This window comes from Eubalaena glacialis, chromosome 1, assembly GCF_028564815.1.
Source record: "Eubalaena glacialis isolate mEubGla1 chromosome 1, mEubGla1.1.hap2.+ XY, whole genome shotgun sequence".
NCBI lineage: Eukaryota > Metazoa > Chordata > Mammalia > Artiodactyla > Balaenidae > Eubalaena > Eubalaena glacialis.
This window is the reverse complement of record NC_083716.1, coordinates 185,012,621-185,035,867: the sequence shown is the minus strand read 5'-3', so window position 1 is coordinate 185,035,867 and position 23,247 is coordinate 185,012,621. Positions and strand designations below refer to the sequence as shown.

Here is a 23,247-nt window from a genome sequence, read left to right as displayed (position 1 = left end):
TAGGTTTGATTTCTTAAAACTAAAAGAAAAAGGAATTCATAAGGCTGTATGTAGCATTATTTATAATTGACAAGAGTTTCTGGTAAATTGTCAAGGTTATTTTTGAAAATACATATATGCACATTAGAGTATTTTCTGAACGTGCAGTTTTAATGTACAAACTCACAAATATGAGTGCAGAAAAACATCAACGTTTAGGTTCAAAAGGTTCAAAAAGATGCATTACAATTGACCCTTGAACAATGAGGGGGTTAGGGGTGGCTACCCTCCACACAGTTGAGAATCTGAGGATCACTTATCATGGGCCCTCCATACACGCAGATACTCCTTACCCACGGTTCTGCATCCACAGATTCAACCAACCTTGGACCCAACCAACCTCAGATCATGTGGTACTGTAGTATTTACTACTGAAAAACATCCACATGTCCACAGTGGACCCATGCAGCTCAAACTTGCGCTGTTCAAGGGTCAACTGTATTTGGTATTGCTTTTTAGGCATTTAGTGAATGTCAAGACATTCTTTATAAAGATTGTCATAAATTACCTCAATTCATAACTCAAGACTTAATTCTTCAAGTTAAAAATCTTTAGAAGTATTCCAATTTTAAAGTTTATGTAACCATATAGTAAAGTCCAATTCTTAATAGCTAAGACATTCACACACACACAGACACACACACAAATACTATTTAATTTTCTAAACTGAAATCTGATTTTATTTTATAGGACAAAGACATTCTCCCAGTAAACATCAAAAACATTTTTTAAGTTTAAAAAGTTCAAGTTTAAAAAATATACTGTAAAATAATCAGCAAACTTTTAAGCCACAGTGCTTTTAACCAACAACTTGTAAATCCTTAAAAAGAAACTCTATACATATTCCTTTCGTTACACTATTTAGCCAATGTGTTTTAGAATTTAGATTAAAAAGAGCATACCTCAAGAATCAGTAAGTTCTTTGTCGTTTGTTAGATTCTTCTCTTGGAGAGTCTGCCAGCATAACTTTAAGTCTGACTCCATTCAGGATCTTTCCATGTAAAGTAGTAATGGCATCATTAGCACTTATTCTATCTGCATACTTGGCATACCCCACATTTTTTCCTGACACAAGGTAAACTTCGATCAGGTTACCAAAACGACTGAAACAAAGTAAAAAAAAGATCAACTGAAATTGATAAGTACAGATGCTCAGGTCTAAAAGTTGGGGTCCATTCTGGACTCCTTTTTTCACTCCTTTCCCCACATCCAATCTCTAATAATGTCAATCTTCCTTCTTAAACATTTCCTCTATCAGTCAATTTCTCCTCATTATCACTCAGATCTCTTTCCTCATTCTCACCATCATTATCTTTTTCTTAGTTTACTCTAATACCTTCTTCACTAGTTTACCTGTCCCCTGGGTTTATCCTTCTCCAATCTATTCTCTATCCTGTCTACTGAGTGATCTTTCTTTTTTTTTTTTTTTAAATTATTTTATTTATTATTTATTTTTGGCTGTGTTGGGTCTTCGTTTCTGTGCGAGGGCTTTCTCTAGTTGCGGCAAGCGGGGGCCACTCTTCATGGCAATGCGCGGGCCTCTCACTATCGCGGCCTCTCTTGTTGCGGAGCACAGGCTCCAGACGCGCAGGCTCAGTAGTTGTGGCTCACGGGCCTAGTTGCTCCGCGGCATGTGGGATCTTCCCAGACCAGGGCTCGAACCCGTGTCCCCTGCATTGGCAGGCAGATTCTCAACCACTGCGCCACCAGGGAAGCCCCTGAGTGATCTTTCTAAAACACAAATATAATCATTTCCTCCCTAAAAGTCCCTTCAGCTGCTCTTCATGCCTCCAGGGTAAGGACAAACTCCCTAACATAGCTTGTGGGCCTTTCTTGACTTGGGTCCTTGTCCTCTGCAGCTTCATCTTCCCTCAGTCTCTCAAATCCCATATTCCAACAACCTCCTTCCACGTTCTCTCTGGCAGGTACAACCACCCACATGCCCAGCTTTCTTCCCTGGTTAAATTATTTTTATCCTCCAGGCCTCCACTATACCTTGCTTCTTTCAAGAAGTCTTCTCTGAGTTTCTAAGGCGGGTGCCCCTCCTATGTATTTCACAGCCTGAATACTCCTTTTCACAACACCAACCTCTCTAGGTTGTAATTTCCTATTCCCTTATCTGTCTCCTACATGTGATTAGTTCTAAGAGGACAAGAACTATTATATCTTGTTTACGTAATATAATTGTTTGTTTACACAATGTCTCTGGCACTTAGCACAGTGACTGCCTGGTACAGAGGAGAGGTTCAAAAAATAAACGAAATAAATTGGTTAAATAAAAATCAAAATACTTGAACCACATCACTGATATTTTGTGAAGTTCTTTAACAAGCTTTCTATCTATCTTTTAAATAAATTCCCTAACATTGTTGTAAGGCAAATAGGAAAAAGACCAAAAAGAAAAAGTTAAGGTTAAAGAAGTTACATGAAAAACAAACAAGAGTCTTCCCCCTTTTTACACTTATTTTATATACGTACACACACACACACACTCTTCCCTACAATCAAGTAATTGTTTACTCAATGTAGTTATATAATCCTTAAGGGTCCAACAGAGTGCTGACAAAATAGAAGATGCTTAATAAACACTGTTCAGTTGAATTCTAGAGGACAGGTCTGTACAGATGTACCTTCTATTAAGAAACAAATGATTTGTTCATTCTATGTATGCAACTTTTCAAAACAATACTCCATGTTTTATGTCTTCAAAACAAAATAAAAGGAAATTCTGTGTGGAGACTTATGACATGTAAATAACAAAGAAGAGAAGGAAATAATTATATATTTTAAAAGGTGATATAAATAAGAACTTTTTTAAACCACAGAACGAATCATCTGTACCTGAAAGGTACCGGACACAGGAAGCTTCAAGAGTGCAAGACTGCTTAAATGACTGGTTTAAATAAATTATATTATTTTAAAATGTAACTCTGTGGAATTGAAATCTTACCAGAATATATCCTCTAGTACATCTAAAGGTAAAGGATGTGGATTAAACACGATAAAAAGTCTTTCTTTCACAGGAGTTTCAGGAGGGGCTTTTTTTTTGCATGATGGAAGTACAACATCTGTCTGGATTTGAGGCAGCTGTGATCCAGAACTTCCTCCAAATTGCTGTTGAAGAATTAGGTTCAAAACAACAAAAAAAGAAAAACTGCACTTTAGGGATTTTTAAGTCAAGAGCTAAAGAGATGTGTATCATGGCACCTTTGTGGTCTTTTACTATATCTCTGAAAATTTTCTTACACAGGTAATAAACAAAGGCCACATTTATTTTATACTACTGTGAAGGTTAAATTCTTACCTACTTACCAGAAATTGCTGCTGACTTGGGTTATTCCACACCATTGATGCAAGCTGTGCAGCTACCATCTGCGTTGCCATTTTTCTAAGGAGACTGGAGATAAGAACTGGTAATTTACAGAAAACTAGAAATATTCAGTCTCTAAACAGTAACTTCTCTTGTGTGACTGCCTCACCTGAGAGGTCAATTGTTTTCTATTTTTATTCTCCAAGTCATATCACGTATACCCAAAGCTTGGCTTTAGGCTAGCTCCTGGAATGGTACTTACTCTGTTGCATTACTCCCATCATCAATGAAGGAAACACCTATCCGATTCCCAGGAGGATACTGAAATCCATGTAACTTGTATTTTGCATAAATAGCAGATGCTACATTAAAATACTGAACCACTCCATGACCTAAAACAAAGCAGAGAATATACAGGAATTAGAAAAAAAGCAGATTCAGTATCTAAAGTTTGTGTTGCCATAAGAATGAAACAATAGAGAAAAACACTAATATCACACAACTAGTAAATACATAATCAAATGTGTCAGAAAACAAAGTTCTCTTATACATGTGTTCAACAGCTGTGTTCCTATAAAGCAAAGTATAAACCAGATGTTGGTAAAAATATGAACATGATATTTAAAAAAAAAATGGTATCATTAGCTTAAGTTCTGTCCAATGAATTTAATTTTAAGATCTTGGCTTTTCTTATATGACAGAGATACACCTAAAAGCCAACCAGTTTTTCTTAAAATTTTCATTCTTTGAAATATACTTTGAAATTCTAAAATTTTCCCTATCATAGTGAGTAAGAAATGAAATGAGAAGTGATATATGAAAAGAATATATAGTCATCTTGGCTAGCTGAAGTGGTAGACAGAGAAAAAGTGATATATGTAGTAAAACCAAAAAGCAGGGGAACAGAGGGTTTCGGATCAAAAGTCACATATTTCACATTCCTTTGAAGAGCTTTTAGCTAAGGGGATAGATTTCAATTCAGGAAGGTGATGCTACAGGGGGGGGGAAATTTTATACAGGAGACCTTACATGGCAAGCCCAGGAGCTTGTAACACAACCAAAAGGTTTTCACAATACATTTATACTATAACCCACTTTGGGAAAAACAATGTTTTAATTTAATGTTCCTCTCTAAATCTAAGCATCTCAACATTTTAATGAAATTGAAACTCAGAAGCAAATGAACATATAAAACTAATTCAAATAGGATTCTAACTATATGATACCTCTATTAATAAAAAGGTGTTCCAATGATACACATATTTATCAGACACATCCAACCAGAGAAACAATAGAGAAGGTAAAGGAACAAATACATTTCAAAGTACCAGATAAAAAGGAAAGAAAATACAAAACAAATAGAATTACATACAAATATAATAACAGATATGCCAAAACCCACAAAATGTGTGCCTCAGAGTCACAACAAAGAATGACAGCAGGGACTTCCCTAGTGGCCCAGTGGGTAAGGCTCTGAGCTCCCAATGCAGGGGGCCCGGGTTCGATCCCTGCTCTGGGAACCAGATCCTGCATGCATGCCGCAGCTAAGAGTCTGCATGCCACAACTAAGAAGTCCACAAGCTGCAACTAAAAAAGATCCTGCATGCTGCAATTAAAAAAGATCCCACATGCTGCAACAAAGACCCTGCATGCCACAACTAAGACCCAGAGCAGCCAAAATAAATAAATTAATAGTAAAAAAAAAAAAAAAAAAAGAATGATAGCGTTAAGACTGGGTTAAAGTTGGAGACGGTACAAAGTAGGTCAATGATTTTTTAGTAGGTCCTGCTAAAAGACCAGTGTTGGGTAGAGTAATATTGATTATGTGGGAGTGTCTGTATGAAGGGTGTGGACACTCTAGGCCAGTCAGCCTATATAATCTGACTCATCTATTTCCCCTCAACATCCATAAAAAGACACCCTAAAATGACTAAATCAAGTATATCTATAGTACTGGAAGAGATGCCAAGTATGATTTCTCTATACCACCCCTCACCTCCAATTCTTTAAAAACCAACAAACTGAGTGCCTATTATGTGCCAGGACTTGCAGCAGATACTTTATATATATTATTTCTAATTCTTATCTAACCCTGGCATAGAAGGTACTAATAATCCCATTTTACAGATGAGGAAAGAGAGACTAGATAGAATAAGCAATTTGCTAAATAAAGTCTTACAACTATGTGTCATTGTTGGGATTTGCACCTGAGTTGGCTGCAAAATGGAATGCCAACCTTTTCCCATTACGCCACTAGGGTATTTTTAAAAAGCCTTAAAACAATCAAAAGGCTTACAAGAATACAAAAATGGATTAACCTAACACTAGATAATAGGTTTAATCAATGAACCAGTTACCAAGTTCAAATGGCTGACATTAGAGTCTTGCTTCTATTAAGAGTGGGGAGAAGCAGAGAGAAGTAGGGCAATTAAAATGCTTGAAATGAAGGGAAGGAGTTCCCTTTTGAGGTATAAAGTTGAAGAAAAAGAGACTTAGGGAAGAGGAGAAAACTTTAAGGGTTTTATCACTTTGCCTAGCATTAATGAGAAGTACAGAAAGAGACCCTATTCTAAGGTATTTTTGTTGTACAACTGGAAACAGAGAATGCTCTATTTTATGGGCATTAAAACAGTTTTAAAAAAATAAATGACTCTATAAAGTAGATATATTCCCAGGGATTTGTTTATTGAGGTATCACTATATTTGAAAGTTTAAGGTAGAGAAAAAAGAAACAAAAAACTGTCATACAAACAGTATCTGACATAAAAAGTGCCATTGGAACAAACGAACTTATTTACAAAACAGAAGTAGTCACAGATGTAGAAAACAAACTTATGGTTACCAGGGGGAAAAGGTGAGGGGAAGGATAAATTGGGAGATTGGGATTGACATATATACACTACTATCTATAAAAAAGATAACAGATAAGGACCTACTGTATAGCACAGGGAACTGTACTCAATACTCTGTAACGACCTATATGGGAAAAGAATCTAGAAAAGAGTGGATATATGTATATATATAACTGATTCATTTTACTGTACAGCAGAGAGTAACACAACATTGTAAATCAACTATACTCTAATAAAAATTAAAAAGAAAAAGTGCCACTGGAGAAAAGCCAGTTTAACAAAACACAGTATATTTAAAAATAATACAGACATTATTTTACCATAATTAGAATACGGATCTCGTTGAACTTCACAGTATTCCAACCCTGGTACTATATCAAAAATGCTGAAAAGCTGCTCTTCAGTGAAAGGAACTCTTGATACAACTGACAGGCGTTTGGAGATGGCTTCCTGGCCTCTGTTGTCATTCTTGTCAAAACTTGAAAATTCAGATTGTTGTTCTCCAACGATATAAAACAAAAAGCAAATCTTTAAATTTCTGTACATTCAAAGATTCATTTAACATTTTAGATACTAGAAAATAAAATAAACTGTCATTAAGTCCTCTGCATTGAACAAAGGCACTGTCTTCTGTAATATGCTCTTGGTCATCAGCACTATCAGGAGAGACAAGGACAAGAAAACAGACAACTCTCCCCATTTCCCTGCCTTGATAGAGAAATATAAGCAGAAATGTGTAGTCTAATTTCACAGGAATAGGTTTACTATGCAAAACTGCAAAATATGGCAAGTGTTTCACCTAAAGGGAAGTTTATGCCGAATAACATTTACAGGTCTTACTTTCATCACTCATTTTCCCCCTTTTCTAACTTCTACTTTTGTCATTCCTCTCCTTTCTCTAGCCCTAATTTTAAGGCTGCAGTAATTTAGGGATAAAATTTCAGGATTCATACTGAGGGGATAACTGTATATGTCTTTCATATTTCTTGGTCAGCTGCATACAAGCAGCAGCTCACCCCCCCAAAATGGCAGTGTAACACTGCCACTGACAGTGACATAGTGTAACACTTAGATAATGCATAACTAACCATAAAAAACTCTAATTGGAAATAAGTTAAACAAAATAAGCGTTAAAGAATGACATTAGGTATCATGAACAACTTCTTGAAAGAAAAAAAAACCTATAAATTCTTTAATTCACTACGTGAACTTCAGACTGCTGATAAGAGTATTAAAAAAAACCCTCCAAATCAGATTGCATACACTACTTATGCCATTAAAGTAAAGATAGCCCACTTACCAAATGGAAACATATTCACTCTAGGTTCATGTCCCAAAGTCTCCTGCCTCATATTACTATAATAATCTTGTTCTGAGGATTCCGATGCTTTATTTTTAGGTTCAGCCAAGATTGCCCTAAAACCTGAAAAAGAGAATCCATAAATTTCAAACTTTATAGCAAATTTAACACACCTACAAATATACTTGATTGCTAGTGCTTGACTTAGTTTTATAATTGTATAAAACAAAATCTACACAAACAACCATCTCCACCAGACCTACCTACTTCTTTGCTTTTTGAAAGATGGCAAGGAGTAAATGAGAAACAGCAAGAATCCCAAATTATGGGTCAATGTAGACATGAAAGATCAGCAATTCTATTCTATCCTTTCCAGTCTCCCTCTACTACAGATGACATCATCATTCATTCTCTCAGGCTTTCCAACATCAAAATCCAATAGTGCTTCTTCACACCCGACAGTCATCAAGATTCTTCCTTTGAAATATACTTAGAAGATGTTATCTTTCACTCCAACTTCCCTGCCTCTGTTTTAAAATTAGATTCTCGTCAATTAATTACAACCCTTCAACTGATCGCTTTGCCTCTGGATCAAGAGTTTTAACTAGGGGTCCAACGATGAGCTTCAAAAGGTGGGAAGGTTTCATGAACCCTCTGAAACTTTAAACATAATGCTTATTCGTATGTGCATATGGGCATATTTCAAGGGAGAAGGTTCACAGCTTTCATCATATTATTCAGTGGTTCCAAAAAGGATAAAATGAGCCTTTTTGAATTCTTCCTCTGGAAATCCACTCTTGATACTGTGGTTCGATCAACTGTGCTGAAACAGTTTTTGTTATTTTTCTCCTTTTAAAACAATCTACAAGGGATTTTCTAATGTGGACTAAGCTTGAACTCTTCATCACCTCCCGTGTACGGTTCCAACGTACCTAGATTACTTTGTCCCTGTTTCTCAACAGGAATACCAAGCTTTACTCAGATTGTTGCCTTCACGCTATTAAGCAAAGACATTTATTTCTAGCTCTGTGTCTTTACTAACATTGCTCTCATCTTCTGTCCTGCCTACACCTACTTCCTGTTTTTCTACACCAGTTGCAAATCCTACCTCCAGATGTATTCCCATGCTCATTTGGTGCACTTGTTTTTCACCATTGATAGGCTATATCACACACTTCTGAACATTTTCTCATTTGGCAAATTTTTATTGAGTCTACTATAAATGGCAGTATCTTTGCTAGAGATCTCAATTAATCTTAACTGAGTACGACTCAACTGAGTACACTACTGTATTGAGTACTACTAACAGCAGTACTAGGTACTTGGGGTGACAGCAACAGATAAATAAGACATAGAGCTTTAAAAAATCTATTACTCCTTAACTATTTTTTGCCTGTTAGATATTGGCTACCCAATACAGCTGTCAATTCCTTAAATGCCAGCGTTGCTATATATTCCATTTGTATCCCTCTACTTATATTGATGAGTGTACCATAGGTACTCAGTTAATGTTGGTTGATTGAGAAATTTAGAAGGATCTGAGAGAAAATTTTGGTGTATACCTTAGGGTTATCTAAGAGTTCTACTGATTAACAATAATTATTTTCAGTATGTATCTATTTTTATAATATCCTGAAACCCACTAATTGAATTATTCTACATCTCATTTCTAAGGGTCAATATAACTAGAAGTATGACAACAAAGAATATTTTCCTTGGCCTCTTTAGAATTCTTACTCTTCAGAATGTACACCAGCAACACCAGAAGATCCGAATAATGTCACTCTACCTTGAAATTAACCCAATGTGTATTTACTTCCCAATGCTAGCAAACCTAGCATTGAAAATCCTATCCTTATTATTTATATGTTTGTTAGTATACCTAATTCTATTTAGGGTTTAGGTCAAATATAAACAAATATTACAGAATACTTGAATTTCTTTAAAATATAAAGAATAAATATTTTTAAAAAACCCCAACCTGAAAGGGTTGGTCAATATTTTTAATACTTAAAATTCTAAATAATTTAATAAACCCCAAAAACCTGTAGAAATAATAACCAAAGTAGGACAACAGCATTTTCACTGAGTTAATGCAGTTGCTCATAGTTTTCAAGATAGTGCCTCAACGAAAGCCTAATCACAGCCCCCAAATTATTTTCATCCTAGGACTATATATATTTAAACTCCCATTGCTGAGATTAAATTAGCAGGTATGGCTATTAGCACAAACCAGTATTAGATTATAATTAGAATAATTCGAATTTTTTTCAAATGTCTATTACAATGATAAATGAACACATCCTTACTTCGATCACAGTTTTCTATTGCTTGGGCAGCCTGTGATGGTTTTAAGTATCGAACATAGCCCAAGCCTTTACTTTCTCCAGTTACTTTATTCTTAATAATGCTGCAATACTCGATATCTCCATACACCTATGAGAGTTAAAAGAAATGATCTTAGAGGAGTCAAAATTAATAACTGAACAGATTTCAGAACTAACTTAAATTTTACTTGTTCTTCTTGCTTCCAAAAAAAGAAATCAGAATTTATAGCTACTTTTAATAATGGAATAAAAATGTCACAAACTAATGAGGCACTAGAAAAATAACCATAATGATGATAAAACCAAATAATAACATAACCAAAATAATGATACTTTTTATTTACTGAGCATTTGCTTTACGTATATCACTTTATTGTTATAACAGCCCTTCAAGGATATATATATTATACTGCTTATTTCACAGACAAGGAAGCTGGGCCTTAGAGAAATCAAATAACTTGCCAAAGTCATGGAGGGAGAGCAAAAATTTGTACATGGTCTGGAAAGCTCCAAAGTCTTGCTCAGTGTTGGTTAAGAGCAGAGGCTCTGGAATTGAACCTTCTTTATTCTAATCTTGGTTCAGCCACTTATTAACTGGGCAGTTGCCTATCTCCTTAGCTGTTAAATGGGGCTAACAGCTGTACCTACTTCATAGGGTTGTTTTAAGGTTTAAAAGAGCAAGTACACCTAAAGTGCATATAGAGGGTCTGGGACATAGTCAGCACTCAGTAAATATTAGCTATAATTATTTATCTGCCTTCTAACAGGAACATAAATGATTGTGTACACTTTTGAAGGAGTGCCTCTTGAAGTACATTTTTAAAATACATTGGTTCACGCAGAAAGTTAATACTCCATGTGAGAAATATGTGGTAAATGTTTACTTTTAATGTTGGAAGAAATACGGGATATAAATTCTTACTGTTTATTATTAATTTTATAAAATTTTCATGTAACCGATTAGTAACTTAACTACTATATATGTATTTAAAAATGCCATATTTGTTCACTCAGAGAAAGATAAAAGTTTATAAGTATATAAGGTAAAAACTTTATTCTTACTATTGGAGGAAGTATGGAATATATATATATTTGGTATTTGTTATTTTTCAAGTATTTTATTCAATCCTCAGTTGGGGTAGGATAGAGGAAGTTTGAAAATTACTTTTTACTACTTGTTTTCTTTCTTGCTTGTTGTCCACGTGATTCAGTACTGGGAAGATTAGTAGAAAAAGAATAAAAAATTACAACTCAAGACAATTTAAAAATTGCTTTTTAATAGTTTTTGTGAAAGCATATCACTGCTCATAAAAGTCAATGACTAAAAAGAAATTTTAAATTGTCTCCAAATTTCATTGACTACAATCTAGCTATAGTTCAGAGTTGTAGGTAGTTTTTTTTTTTTTCTTTAAATATAATTCCTTCAGAGGCCTAATTTTAAAACAAAAACTATAGAGGATAAGTCTTTCTGTGAATAAGTACATCAACATGCCACAGACTTGTAACAAATGCGAGATAATACAGTTCACACACTCAGGCTTGCCTGCTCCATCTCTCCATGAGAGGCAATAGAAAGGAGTGCTAAGAGGGTGCTTTGAAAATTTCAAGACCAAGAGCGGGCTCTGGATTCAGACACCCTCGGCATAAATCTTGGCTCCACCACCTACTAGGTATGAGACCTTACTTAAAACTCTGAGCTTTATACTTCATTTTCCTGAATCTGTATTTTCATTAAATGGGGGGAAAAACACCATCATCAATATTTTCCAGGTTTTATACATTTTTAAAAAGTTAACTTATTTTAGTTTTAATATTTAATAACTAGATTGAAATAGATGACTTAAAAATAGTTATTTAATTCTCCACCACCAATCTAATGATCTAACACAAACAAAACAAGATTTAGTAATTGTACAACCAATGTAAGATTTTAAATTACCAAGAACGCTAGCTGATTAGAAAATGTTACGTACCTTAAATTTTTCCCGTAGGTCTTCTTCTGTGTAGGACTTTGGTATCATAACAAATATTCTTGTAAGTTCTTCATCTTCAACATCTCGGTGACTTCCAGATGATCTGGACTGAGCAATGAAAACCTAAGAAACAAACAAAACCCAAAGAATAATGTGGAAATATCAGTCAACTGTTTTCCTACTCCTTAAGAATACTTACTTCATTATTAGTATGGGATTCGTGTTAGGTTAAATGCAATGTAATTGGGTCTTATCAAAAAACATTTTGTTAAAGCAATCTTTATTGCAATGACTTTTTATGAGATAACACTGATCTTTGCACTTTTTTTTCCGAATTTTTTTTTTCCTTTGTATTTTTTTTACCAAGAACAATAGTCAGTGCACCGAAAGAGAGCAACAGTCACTGCAATAGTCAGTGCACTGAAAGAGAACGTGTACTCTGCGCTTGTTGGGTAGTGTTCAATAAATGCCAATTATATAGTTGATTAATAGTGTTATTAAAATGTCATATCCTTACTGATTTTGTCTACTTTTTCCATCAGAGACTAAGAGGAGTGCAAAAATCTGATTATGAATTTACCTCTCCTTTTAGTTCTATTAATAATGCTTCATGTATTTTGAAGCTCTATTATTGGTTACATAAACATCTGGAATTGTTATGTACTTTTTGATTGATATTTTTATTTTTAGGAAATTATTCTCTGTTAATACTCTTCCTGTTGAAGACCATTTTGTCTGATATCACACCTGCTTTTTCTATCCTTTTACTTTCAACCGCTTTGTATCTTTATACTTAAAAGTGCATCTCTTGTAAACAGCATTTAGTTTGGCCTTTTTAAAAAAAATCCTGACAATCCCTGCCTTTTAATAGGAGTGTTTAGCCAATTTATGTTTAATTTAATATTGATACAGTTGGGTTTAAGTCTAGATGGTCGTATTTTTTTTTTTTAATTATTTATTTTTATTTATTTTGGCTGCGTCGGGTCTTCGTTGCGGTGCGCGGGCTTCTCATTGCGGTGGCTTCTCTTGTGGAGCGCGGGCTCTAGAGCGCAGGCTCAGTAGTTGTGGCACACGGGCTTAGTTGCTCCGCGGCATGTGGGATCTTCCCGGATCAGGGATCGAACCTATGTCCCCTGCCTTGGCAGGCAGATTCTCAACCACTGCGCCACCTGGGAAGCCCGATGGTCGTATTTTTAATTGTTTGCTTTCTAATATTAATCCTTAAAAAAAGGTAACATAACCATATTCTGGATCATCTCAGTTACCACCTGAATGACTTATGTGAGCAAGAAAATGCACAGAATGGACTGAGGCTCTATTTTTCTATTAGTAATTTAGTTTTATTGAAATATTATCTGTGACATTAGATTATTACCTAGAATTTAATTTGCTTTGTGGTATTGCTTGTATTTAATTCATAAAATTGCTTTGGTTTTATATTATTCCAGAAGAATGTAAAATCTTTAACTATGATTGTGGATTTGTTTCTAGAGCTACAAGCATAAGAATTTTAATGGCTACTCTTATTTTTTATAACTTGTAGAAATGTAATAAAAATAATGTAAATCACCAGACAGGGCCCTTGAGTATTTTTTTCCTTTCTTCTTCTTCTTTGTCTTTAAAGGGGGGCTGTATACCATTCAGTATGAGAAAACCTGAACCTATGGAATTCCAGAGGAGAAGGCAGCAACTAAAAGGACAAAGAATTTATAGAGCCACGGGATTTTAGAAATATTGAAAAAGAGGGTCATTATGTTTGCTTGGAAAACAGCTGTCACAGAGGTGTAGAACCTTGCTTACAAGATACAGCTGGAGATACACCCTTAGATAGCATCTACTTCCAGTTATTCCTTTGATAAACTTATATCACATGCCAAGCACTGTATAAGGTATTAGTAGTAGAGTATTAAGTAACACAGAAATGGCCCACTAGAAAGTTAGTCCAGTGCATGTATCAGTAATGGATGGTCAATAGGGAAATACAAATAGGGAACCTTTAAGTACGGGAAGACACTAGGAGAAAAAAGAGTTTCAAGTAAGATTTGTGATTGGAGGTGCCATCAGATCACAAATTTCTAAATTTTAGAAGATTGAAGCATTTCAAATTTCTGATAAAGATGACAATATCTAAGTAGAAAACATGTATAATAATCAACCACCTACTGGATGATCTCTCCTGAGATTTTATGTTCACAGACTATGGGCTCTAAATCCTTGCAAAGCTAAGAACTAAGATTTTTCTCTTGTTTTCTAGGTTTACCCTTTTCCTCAAGATAATGTAGCTGATCACTCACAGAATGAGTCTCATTTGGACAATCTTTTCTGGCTGTAGGCCTGGTATTAAAATTTTCTTATTTGTCTTGTAGGGCCTTTGGAACGTTGCAAAAGCAAAGTACATGAGAAACACTGAAGGTGAATTAATTTAACTGGAAATACTTCAAAACAAAACAAAACAAAAAACCCCACTACATTCCAGCGGAAGACAGCCCAAGTTGCAGCTGCTGAAGAATGAATTTAGACTGTCTAGCTAAGGCACTAGTGCAACAACCCTCTGGCTGAAACTGAGTGGACAAAAATGTGAAAAACAAAATTTAAGCTTTAATTATCTTTGGGAATCATTTAATTTCTCTGTGGTGAAAAGGCGGGGATACATTTTAGTGCCGGAACTTTTACTTCTCTTGTAGGAATTTAATGAAGGCAAGGGGGGGTCTATAGGTTTCAAATTTGGGGCATTTTGGGGAGTTTCCAAGAAGATCTCTGTGGTTATACTATATTCAAAGTAAAAAAATCCTCCCTGCTAAGATCATAATTGGAAGGAGATGAAAATTATCAACCAAGTGCAGGAGTCAACAAACTTCAGCTTCCTGTTTTTCTACAGCCCATGATCTAAGAATTGCTTTTACATTTTTAGAGGGTTGTTAAAAAACAAAAAGAATGTGTGACAGACTGTGTATGACTCACAAAGCCTAAAATATTTACTGACCCTTTATAGACAAAGTTTGCCACCCCCGATCTAGTATATACTGTGGCCTTACACTTAATTTCATTGATGATCTGTCCTGACTCAGAGGGTTTGGGAGGTGGGAGGAGAGGGAATGTCTATTGTCTAATGTGTTGTTGGTGTATTCCTAGGCTCCTCTCTTTTTTGCAAGGAAGTCCTACAGAGACTGCTACTATGGACAAACAAAAAAGATGTACTGAGGGCTTACCTTGTACCGGCTCTGTGCTAAAAGGATAGATTAAGTCAAATAACCCTCAAAATCACCCTTCCTGCCCTGTGTCAGTATATTAATTTTACAGACAAGTTAAGTGTGGAAACTTAATATAAATACCACCAGAGTTAATTAAGAGTATTCAAAGAGGCATTTAATATTAATACAATTACACTGCCATCACAATGATTTGGCTCTTTTTAAGGCAGTTTACCTTGGTCTGCTTTCAGAGAAAAGTGACAGTAACAAAACCTCGATATCAATACCTTCACAAGGAGGGTTTATTTAAAATAATTTGTAAAGATTACAAAAGTGTGATGAATATGCAACAGTAGCAGTTTTAATCGCCTGCATTTAAAAATCATATACATTCAGGGCTTCCCTGGGGGTGCAGTGGTTGAGAATCCGCCTGCCAATGCAGGGGACACGGGTTCGTGCCCCGGTCCGGGAAGATCCCACATGCCGCGGAGCAACTAGGCCCGTGAGCCACAACTACTAAGCCTGCGCGTCTGGAGCCTGTGCTCCGCAACAAGAGAGGCCGCGACAGTGAGAGGCCCGCGCACCGCGATGAAGAGCGGCCCCCGCTCGCCGCACCTAGAGAAAGCCCTCGCACAGAAACGAAGACCCAACACAGCCATAAATAAATAAATTTATATATTAAAAAAATTATATACATGCATACTTTGGTACTGGGAAAATGGTTAACAAGGGAGGGCCACAGTTACATGTACTTTTATCAAGTCTTTAAGCACCTTACCTACCTGAGGAAAAGCAAAGTTACTTGTTTTTATACACGGTAAACCGCGAGGTCTGAGAGAGGAGGATCAGAGAAGTCCTCAAAGTAGGTCAGGGTCGGAGCTGGGCGGTGGATTAGCGACGGCGGGGGCGCGGGGCGGTCCGGCCACCGCAGCTCTGCAGCCCGAGTAGCCGCAGACGCCTGGTCCGACCCGGGAGCGGACGTTCTCTCTGCATCCCCCATCCCCCCGCACCCCAGTGCAGACCTGCCGGCAGGGCGTCCGCAAGAACACTCTCTGCAACGCCGTCCTCCCCTCCCCTCCCCCCACCCCGGAACGCCAGGTGCTGCCCAGTCCGCCCCCGCGAGCGGATGTACCACCCCTACCGCAGCCTGACACCGCCCCCGGGGGCACCCCGACCCGGCCCCCGCACCTTGATGGGCTTGGTGTCGCTGGGGCTGAGGCACTGGCCGTGCATCTCCTCCATGGCCCTGCAGGCCTGCGAGCTGCGGGCAAACTTGACGAATGCGATGCCCTTGGACTCTTTGGTGTGCTTGTCCCGCACCACCCAGATGTCTTGGATCTCCCCGAAGGGCGAGAAGCGCTCTCTCAGCACCGACTCGGGCGTGTACTTGCTGATCACCAAGAAGATGCGGCTGTTGGGCGGCTCGTCCAGGCTGTCCACGCCCGGGCGGAAGCCTCCGCCGCTCGCACAGCTCCCCGCTTCGTCCATGGTGCTCCACCCCGGCGCGGGAGCCAGGCCCGCACCCCTTTACTCCTCCTCGCTCCCGCCGTGCCCGCCACTGCCTCAGCTGCCCACCCAGTCGTTCCCACCCTCGCGTCCGCTTCCGGAAGACGGAAGGGTCTGGGGCCCGGCGCAGGCCGGCCGCGCAGGGTGCCGGCTTTGGGGTCCGGGAGCTGCAGCGCCCCCTAGCGGCCCGGGGGAGCCTGGCGCAGTCCACGGCGCCAATCCCGCGGAGCCAAGGCCCACGCACCAGGTGTGTGATCCTGGTTCCCTGTTGCTAGAAGTGTCTGGTGCGCGGGCTTCCCCGTCGCTGGCTCTACCCCACTCCCAAAGTCCATGGTGTCTTCCCCCAACCTTGCCACCGTGGTCGTAAGCTCACTAGAACAGCTCTATAGGACTGAGTTAAAACTGTTCAGTCTTAGAGCTGATCATCCAACTCCAGCCTCATTGTTGAGAAAACTGAGATGAGGAATTGGGGCCCATGGAGTAGCAAAAGGTAATAGAAAAACAAACAACAGAGCCCAAACCAGAAACAACTCCATCTTCTGATCTACTCAACTCCCAGAAGCAACCGTGGGAGGTTTGAGGGCAGAAAGAATGCAGCACGCAGCTGTGGAACTAGGAGAAATCCTAAGGTACAAGCAAAGTGGGAAATCTACTGACTTCTGAGGCTTGTTGTTAATGGGCCTTGAGGAGAGGTCGGCATAAAACTGGCAGAAATCTAGAAACAAGGCAGTGGCCCTGGAATGAAGTGAAAGGAACAAATCAGAAAATGGTTCAGGAGCAGAGCTTCTTAAATGTTCAAGTCCAGGGTTACTATGAATGAAAATAGGTAAATACTGTTCATTGGGTGCCAACCGTAAGCCAGGCTCTGTGCAAGGAGCTAGACATACAATGCAGAAATGGAAGGACATGATGCCTGCCCTCAGAGAGCTTTTTTCTGTTGTGGAAGTCTTACATGAAAATATATAATGCAAAGTAATATCAGATTGTGTTAAATGCTTTTGCCACTGAATTGTGTGAGCTTGGACAAATTACCTCATGCTTCCAGCTTCAGTTTCCTCAACTGTAAAGTAGAAATAATATTACCTACTAAATAGCATAGTTGTCAAGCTTAATTAATTCATCCATTCTATTAAGCCAGAAATGTTTTTGACTGTCTACTATGTGTTGGGCACTGTGCTATACCCAAGTGATATGTGTTAAACAAAATGATCACTCTCCTTGTCTCATGAAGTTAATAGATTGGGCTTGTCTAGTTAGGATTATTTGAGATAACATATATGGAGCTAATAGCTTAGTGATCAAATGAGATAATATGCATACAATGCACGATGGAGATTAATTTTCTTATTCCATTTCACTATGGTGTCCACTCCCCCACTCTTGATATTGTATAGATTTATGATGGCAACTGAGAGTTAGGGATTCTGGGTTCTCACTCAGGCTTTAGCACAAAATTGTGACAATTTCTCCTTGCATTACGGTCCACATCTGTAAAATGAGGGCTCTGTTTACCCTGGAGCTTAGCAAGTTAAGGAAGTATCTTATCTTAACTTTCCACTTCTCTTTATCTTACCCAGACCAATAAAAGTGAATGAAAACAATGTGGTAATGTAATAATTTTATTGATGTGATGAAAGTGCAGATTCTAGCAATACTATTTTCCAGCAGTGCCATCTAGAGGAAAATGTATAATTTTCTTAAACTGCACTTACTGGGAAATTTCTATCCTTAGTAGAACAAGATTACTGACTGGTATCCTGAAAATTTTAGAGCAGTTAATTTTATTTTAGAAGGGATAAAAGATCGGATAAAACAAAACCAGAATCAGAAATATTGGGTAATGCTGAGAAAGCAGAATTTCTTTACCATTTAATCATGTGAAATACCACATATTCAATGAAAATAAGAAATTTACTTATAAGTTACTAAATTATAGTAAATATATTTTTCTTTGACTTGTCTATTTATTTTAAACAGATTTACTAAGATATAATTCAAATATCACATAATTCACCCATTTAAAGTGTTCATTTAAATGGTTTTTAGTATTCACAGAGTTGTGCAACCATCACCACAATTGTAGAACATTTTCGTCACTCAATAATGACAGATTTGTCATGTTGCAAATCATATAAAATCACATTTGAACATGAATCACATGTAACTAAAACAGCTGAAAATTCTGAGATTTGAAAGAATGATTATTAATTTGTCTTATATTAGAGAAAAGATATGCTGGGCCTTTGCAGATTAAATTAAATAAAACACATAGCCTATAATGCACAGTTATTAGAATGATAAACACATTAGAATGATAAACACATTAGAATGATAGACACTGAATTTCAAATGAAATTCAGATTTCCCTTGAAATTTTTTCTTCTGAAGTTCTTATTAATTTTTTTTTAAAAACAAGAGATTATATTGTAACTTATTTTTGAAATGCAAGGATAAAATAGTAAATTCTTGTCATCGTTTTCCAAAATTTCTCCAAACTATGATCTAATTACAATGAGGCTTATTGGTTATTGAGATTAGTCGTCATACATTACATTTAATTAAGTAAAAATGTTTTGCCTTATTTGCAAATTTTTACTAGATTTTACCACTGATATTTGTTGGTGATCAATTAGTAACTTTCAGATTGTTCTGTAGGAATATGGTCCAGAGTATCCATTTTTTCCCCATCCTGTAAGGCTACTGGCTACTGATAATGTATGCAAGCACTTAGCCTGGCTTGTGGTAGTTACTCAATAAATAGTAGTCTCCTTTTATTTCTTGAGTTTGCATGTCTTTGTTTGAGTTTGAGAATAATATTTAACACCAGATTTTTTGTTTTCCCTTTTGATTCAATTTGATGACATACATCTTTTAAATATGTAGCTCACAGGACAGAACACATAGGTACCACTTCGAGTAGTTTCATTCAAGCATCTGGTAATTGTGGCTATCAAACTTAAAATAAAATTAATTAAAATAAAAAAAATTCAGTTAGTCGCATCAGTCACACCTCACGGGCTCAAAGTTACTTGCGGCTAGTAGACAGTGTCCACGCTGAATATTTCTATCATGGCAGAAAGTTGCATTGGACAGCGCTCCAGAGAACAAGAATATGGGTAAATCTCACACTTACCTATTACACAAAATTTAATAAATTATTTTAATATTCCTATTTCTCTGCTACAGCCTTACCACTCACATCTCACTGAATTAATTATGTAACCACAGGTAAACTACTTTTCCTTCTCACGTTTTCCTAAACACGACTTTGACTTTCTTACCTGTCTGCCTTCAATACCCTCGTCTTCTTATAGCTTTCCCAGTCCTCTCCTTTATATCTCCCTCCCTCGCTCATTCTCTCTCTGTTTCTATTCATACTCTATTCTGCTCTTTTGGCGATTAACAAGCAGCTTGCAACCTCGCTGTCCGTTCTTGTATTATTGCACTTTTTATGTAGCTCATTTATAATGATTTAACTTTTAATGTACTTAAATCTTGCCCCAGCTGGCTTATAACTCATAGAAAATTGGAGCTTCAGGTCAGTGTTTGTCCTTACAAGTTGCTTGGCACCGTGTCTTGCCCACAGAATAAGTAGTTGCCTTATTCTTTTATTGACGTGATTTGACTCCCGCAAATACTAACGGACCATTCATAAAACGTTGAATTCCTACTTCAAGCAAGAGCTGGTACATATTGTGAATATACATAGCTAATTTAACTCTTCAGTTAGGTAAAAGTGAAACAAACAAAGCCGGACCCTCACTGTCACATTTAGACTCGTTTAGTGACGGCTCGGCAGCGCGAGGCTTTAAGCCCCTGCGAGAATTGCGATTCCGTGGGATTTGGGAGCCAATCAGCGGTGCCGATGGAGCTCCGCCTGCCACTGGCTGGCGTCCGCCCGGAAGCACGTGCAGGCCCGGTTTTTCAGTGCTGCCTTCGAGGCGCTGCAGCCGCCGGACCGCCGGGCTTGGGGCGCACACTTTGGCCGAGCCGCCGCACAGCTGACGTTAAAGGTTCTCTGGGGAAGCGGAGGACGGAGCCGCTGGCCCTGTGGTAAGTATGGGCCTAGCTAGGAGGGGGTGAGCCGGGCCCTCATGTGATCTGAGCACCGGTTATGGGCCACGATGCAATTTGGGCCTGGGTTCACTCAGAGAGGAGGATCCAACCGTTTGGTTAGTAAGAAGCTCGCCTTAGCCCCAGCCAGGTGGGGCCTGGGTATCCCTAAAAGTGCTACAGAATACAGTTTCTAGAGAGGGACCTCTCTGCAGCCTTTCTAATTTATGAGTGGGACTGATTTTGAGTCGAGCCTTCAGCCCATGTTGGCAGAAGTCAGCCTCCAAATGGAGGTGGTGGCACGGAGGAGTCCAGATTGGGAGTTTGGAAAGTTTGGGAGTTTGGATTCTTGTTCCAGTTCAGAGGTTCAAACACAGCAGATTAGAAAGGGGAAAGGCTATAGACACCTGTGTGTGGGGGGGGGGCGGGGGGCGGGGGGATGTGTGTTCATAGACGTCAGGTGATTCACCCAGGGTCACATCTTTGTTATGCACTCCACTGCAGTACTTTTTTCCATTGCAACATGCAGAATCCCACTTAATTTTTTGAAGTCTGTGTAGTATTCATCTTTAAAATATTCTAGTGAGCTTCCCTTTCCTCTTTCATCACTTCAATTATTTGGGTTTTGTAAACTTCGAAAGCTTTAAGGGTGTCTTGATTGTTCTTACCACATTCCTCTTTTTATGGGCAAAGTTAGAAATAACAATGGTATGTACCAGTATTAAAAAATTTTTCACTTACTCCTCTTTAAGTTCTGTCACTCAGTTTAGCATCTGCAGTGTGTCAGACATTATGTTCAACACAGGGTTGCCTAGATCACTTTTAGAAGGGAATTGTTAAAATTGAAAGTCTAGGATTATATATTTAAACCTCTCACCTTTCACCGTCTCTCTCTACTTCTCACCAACTTGTGACTTTAAACAAGCAACTTAACCCCTGTGGGCTTCATTTTCCTCATCTGTAAAAATAGAGATATTAATAGTATCTATCTCACATGGCTGGTGTGAGGCTTAAATACATTAATAATATATAAAGGGCTTATACTATGCCTGGCATGTAGTAAGCATGTGAAATTGTTTGCTACTCTTAGCCTGGTCTATTTAGCTTTAGAATTATTTCGTTTTTGGATGAGTGATCATTCTCATACCAGATGTCATATCTTTATCTATTTCAGTGAGATATTTCTTCTTAATTACTAAATACTAGTAGAGTGCCAAATGATTATAAGACAAAGTGAATTCCCTTGATATCCTTCCTAGTCTTCCTGTCCCCTCCCTTGCTGCCATTGCTGCATCTACTGGTTTTAATGCACTTTGAAGAGGGGTCGTAGATACTTGCACAGCAGTGATTAAATATGGCAGCAGTGAGTGTTTTAATTGTGTTAAATACTGGTAGTTTGAACAGTGACAATGTATCAGTGTATTTTCTTATAACTGACTTGCATGTAAAATCTATGTGAGTAAAGAAATTTGTTTTTTCCTTTTTTTAAAAAAGTCTAGTTTCCTGAATTACCAGTAAAATTTAATTGGTATAAGAATCAATCTGATCTTTCTGCTTTATATAAAAATTGGAAAGAACGGTTCTTTAGTTAGTACTGAGATGACATTTTGTTTTTATATTATATAACTTTATTGTTATAGTGAATGCATTTTGCTAAAAGGCCATACATTTGTTTTTGTGACTAAAGTTTTCCTCTCTATGGCCCTTGTTCAAAGGCTCAATGAATTCTGTACCTGTACAGAGAGTTGGTAAAACTCACACAGGTAGAAATTATTGAAGTTTGGAATTTTAAAGTAAGCTTCTCTTGGATAAAGTGTGTTTTCTTGCTTCCCTTTTTATCAGACCTAAAACACTGGTTAACAGCTGAGTTGTTTTGGATACTGCCCAAAGGAAACTTCTGTCTTCCCTTAAAGTGTATGATTGACAGTGATTTGGGTTTCCACATAGATTTTAAAAAGTTAGGAAGATACTAATTTTGCAAGTTACTGTATATGAAGTACTAGCCTCTCTCTGAGTAATAGTTACTTTAGTTAAACAATACTGTTTTTCAGTATTGTCAGAATAACACAAACATTTTCTAGTTCTCGGTTGAGTTTTGAAGGTAAAAATGTGCTTAGAACTGTACTGTCAAGAATTAGGTATTTTCATTATTTCTGTAACAGTAACTCTTATGTGGAATCCATCCCCATTGCCACCTCCCCAGCAACCATTCTTTAAAGAATGCAAACTGCAGGAAAACAAAACCCAGGTACTGCATTCATTAGCATTTCAAACTACATTTTTTTCAATAAGTTAAAATTATTTTAGTTTTTATATCATTTTAGATGGAAGAGGCATTTATTTAGGTACATAACAGAGTTTTTGGCAGTCTTTTTTTTAAATTGTTTTTTATCATTTGTAAGAATTCTTTATTTTATTTATTTATTTATTTATTTTTAAAAATTTATTTTTGGCTGCATTGGGTCTTCATTGCTGTGCGTGGGCTTTCTCTAGTTGCAGTGGGTGGGGGCTACTCCTCGTTGCGGTACGAGGGCGTCTCTTTGTGGTGGCTTCCCTTATTGTGGATCCTGGGCTCTAGGCGCGCGGGCTTCCGTAGTTGTGGCATGTGGGCTCAGTAGTTGAGGCACGCGGGCTCTAGAGCACACAGGCTTCAGTTGTTGTGCGTGGGCTCAGTAGTTGTAGCTCGTGAGCTCTAG

The 23,247-nt window shown here is 37.7% G+C and overlaps 1 protein-coding gene across 1 annotated transcript; it reads right to left on the bottom strand.

The window, feature by feature from the left end:
- Positions 1–941: 941 nt before the first annotated feature.
- On the bottom strand, positions 942–16,588 carry RBM45 (RNA binding motif protein 45). The gene is made up of 9 exons (XM_061202511.1): positions 16,181–16,588; positions 11,802–11,924; positions 9,811–9,937; positions 7,502–7,624; positions 6,522–6,701; positions 3,612–3,741; positions 3,352–3,436; positions 2,990–3,153; positions 942–1,142 (listed from the first exon to the last, which is right to left on the bottom strand). The coding sequence occupies exons 1-9, from the start codon at positions 16,478–16,480 to the stop codon at positions 950–952; spliced, it is 1,425 nt and encodes a 474-aa protein (XP_061058494.1). The 5' UTR covers positions 16,481–16,588; the 3' UTR covers positions 942–949.
- Positions 16,589–23,247: the final 6,659 nt, after the last annotated feature.

Excerpts from the sequence above, each read along its gene's own strand:
- RBM45 (XM_061202511.1), bottom strand. The coding sequence starts at position 16,480 with ATGGACGAAGCGGGGAGCTGTGCGAGCGGCGGAGGCTTCCGCCCGGGC. Across the intron at positions 7,625-9,810 it reads AATAGAAAACTGTGATCGAA|GTTTTAGGGCAATCTTGGCT; the intron begins GTAAGGATGTGT and ends TCTCTTTTTCAG. Across the intron at positions 3,742-6,521 it reads AGATCCGTATTCTAATTATG|GTCATGGAGTGGTTCAGTAT; the intron begins GTAAAATAATGT and ends GCTTTGTTTTAG.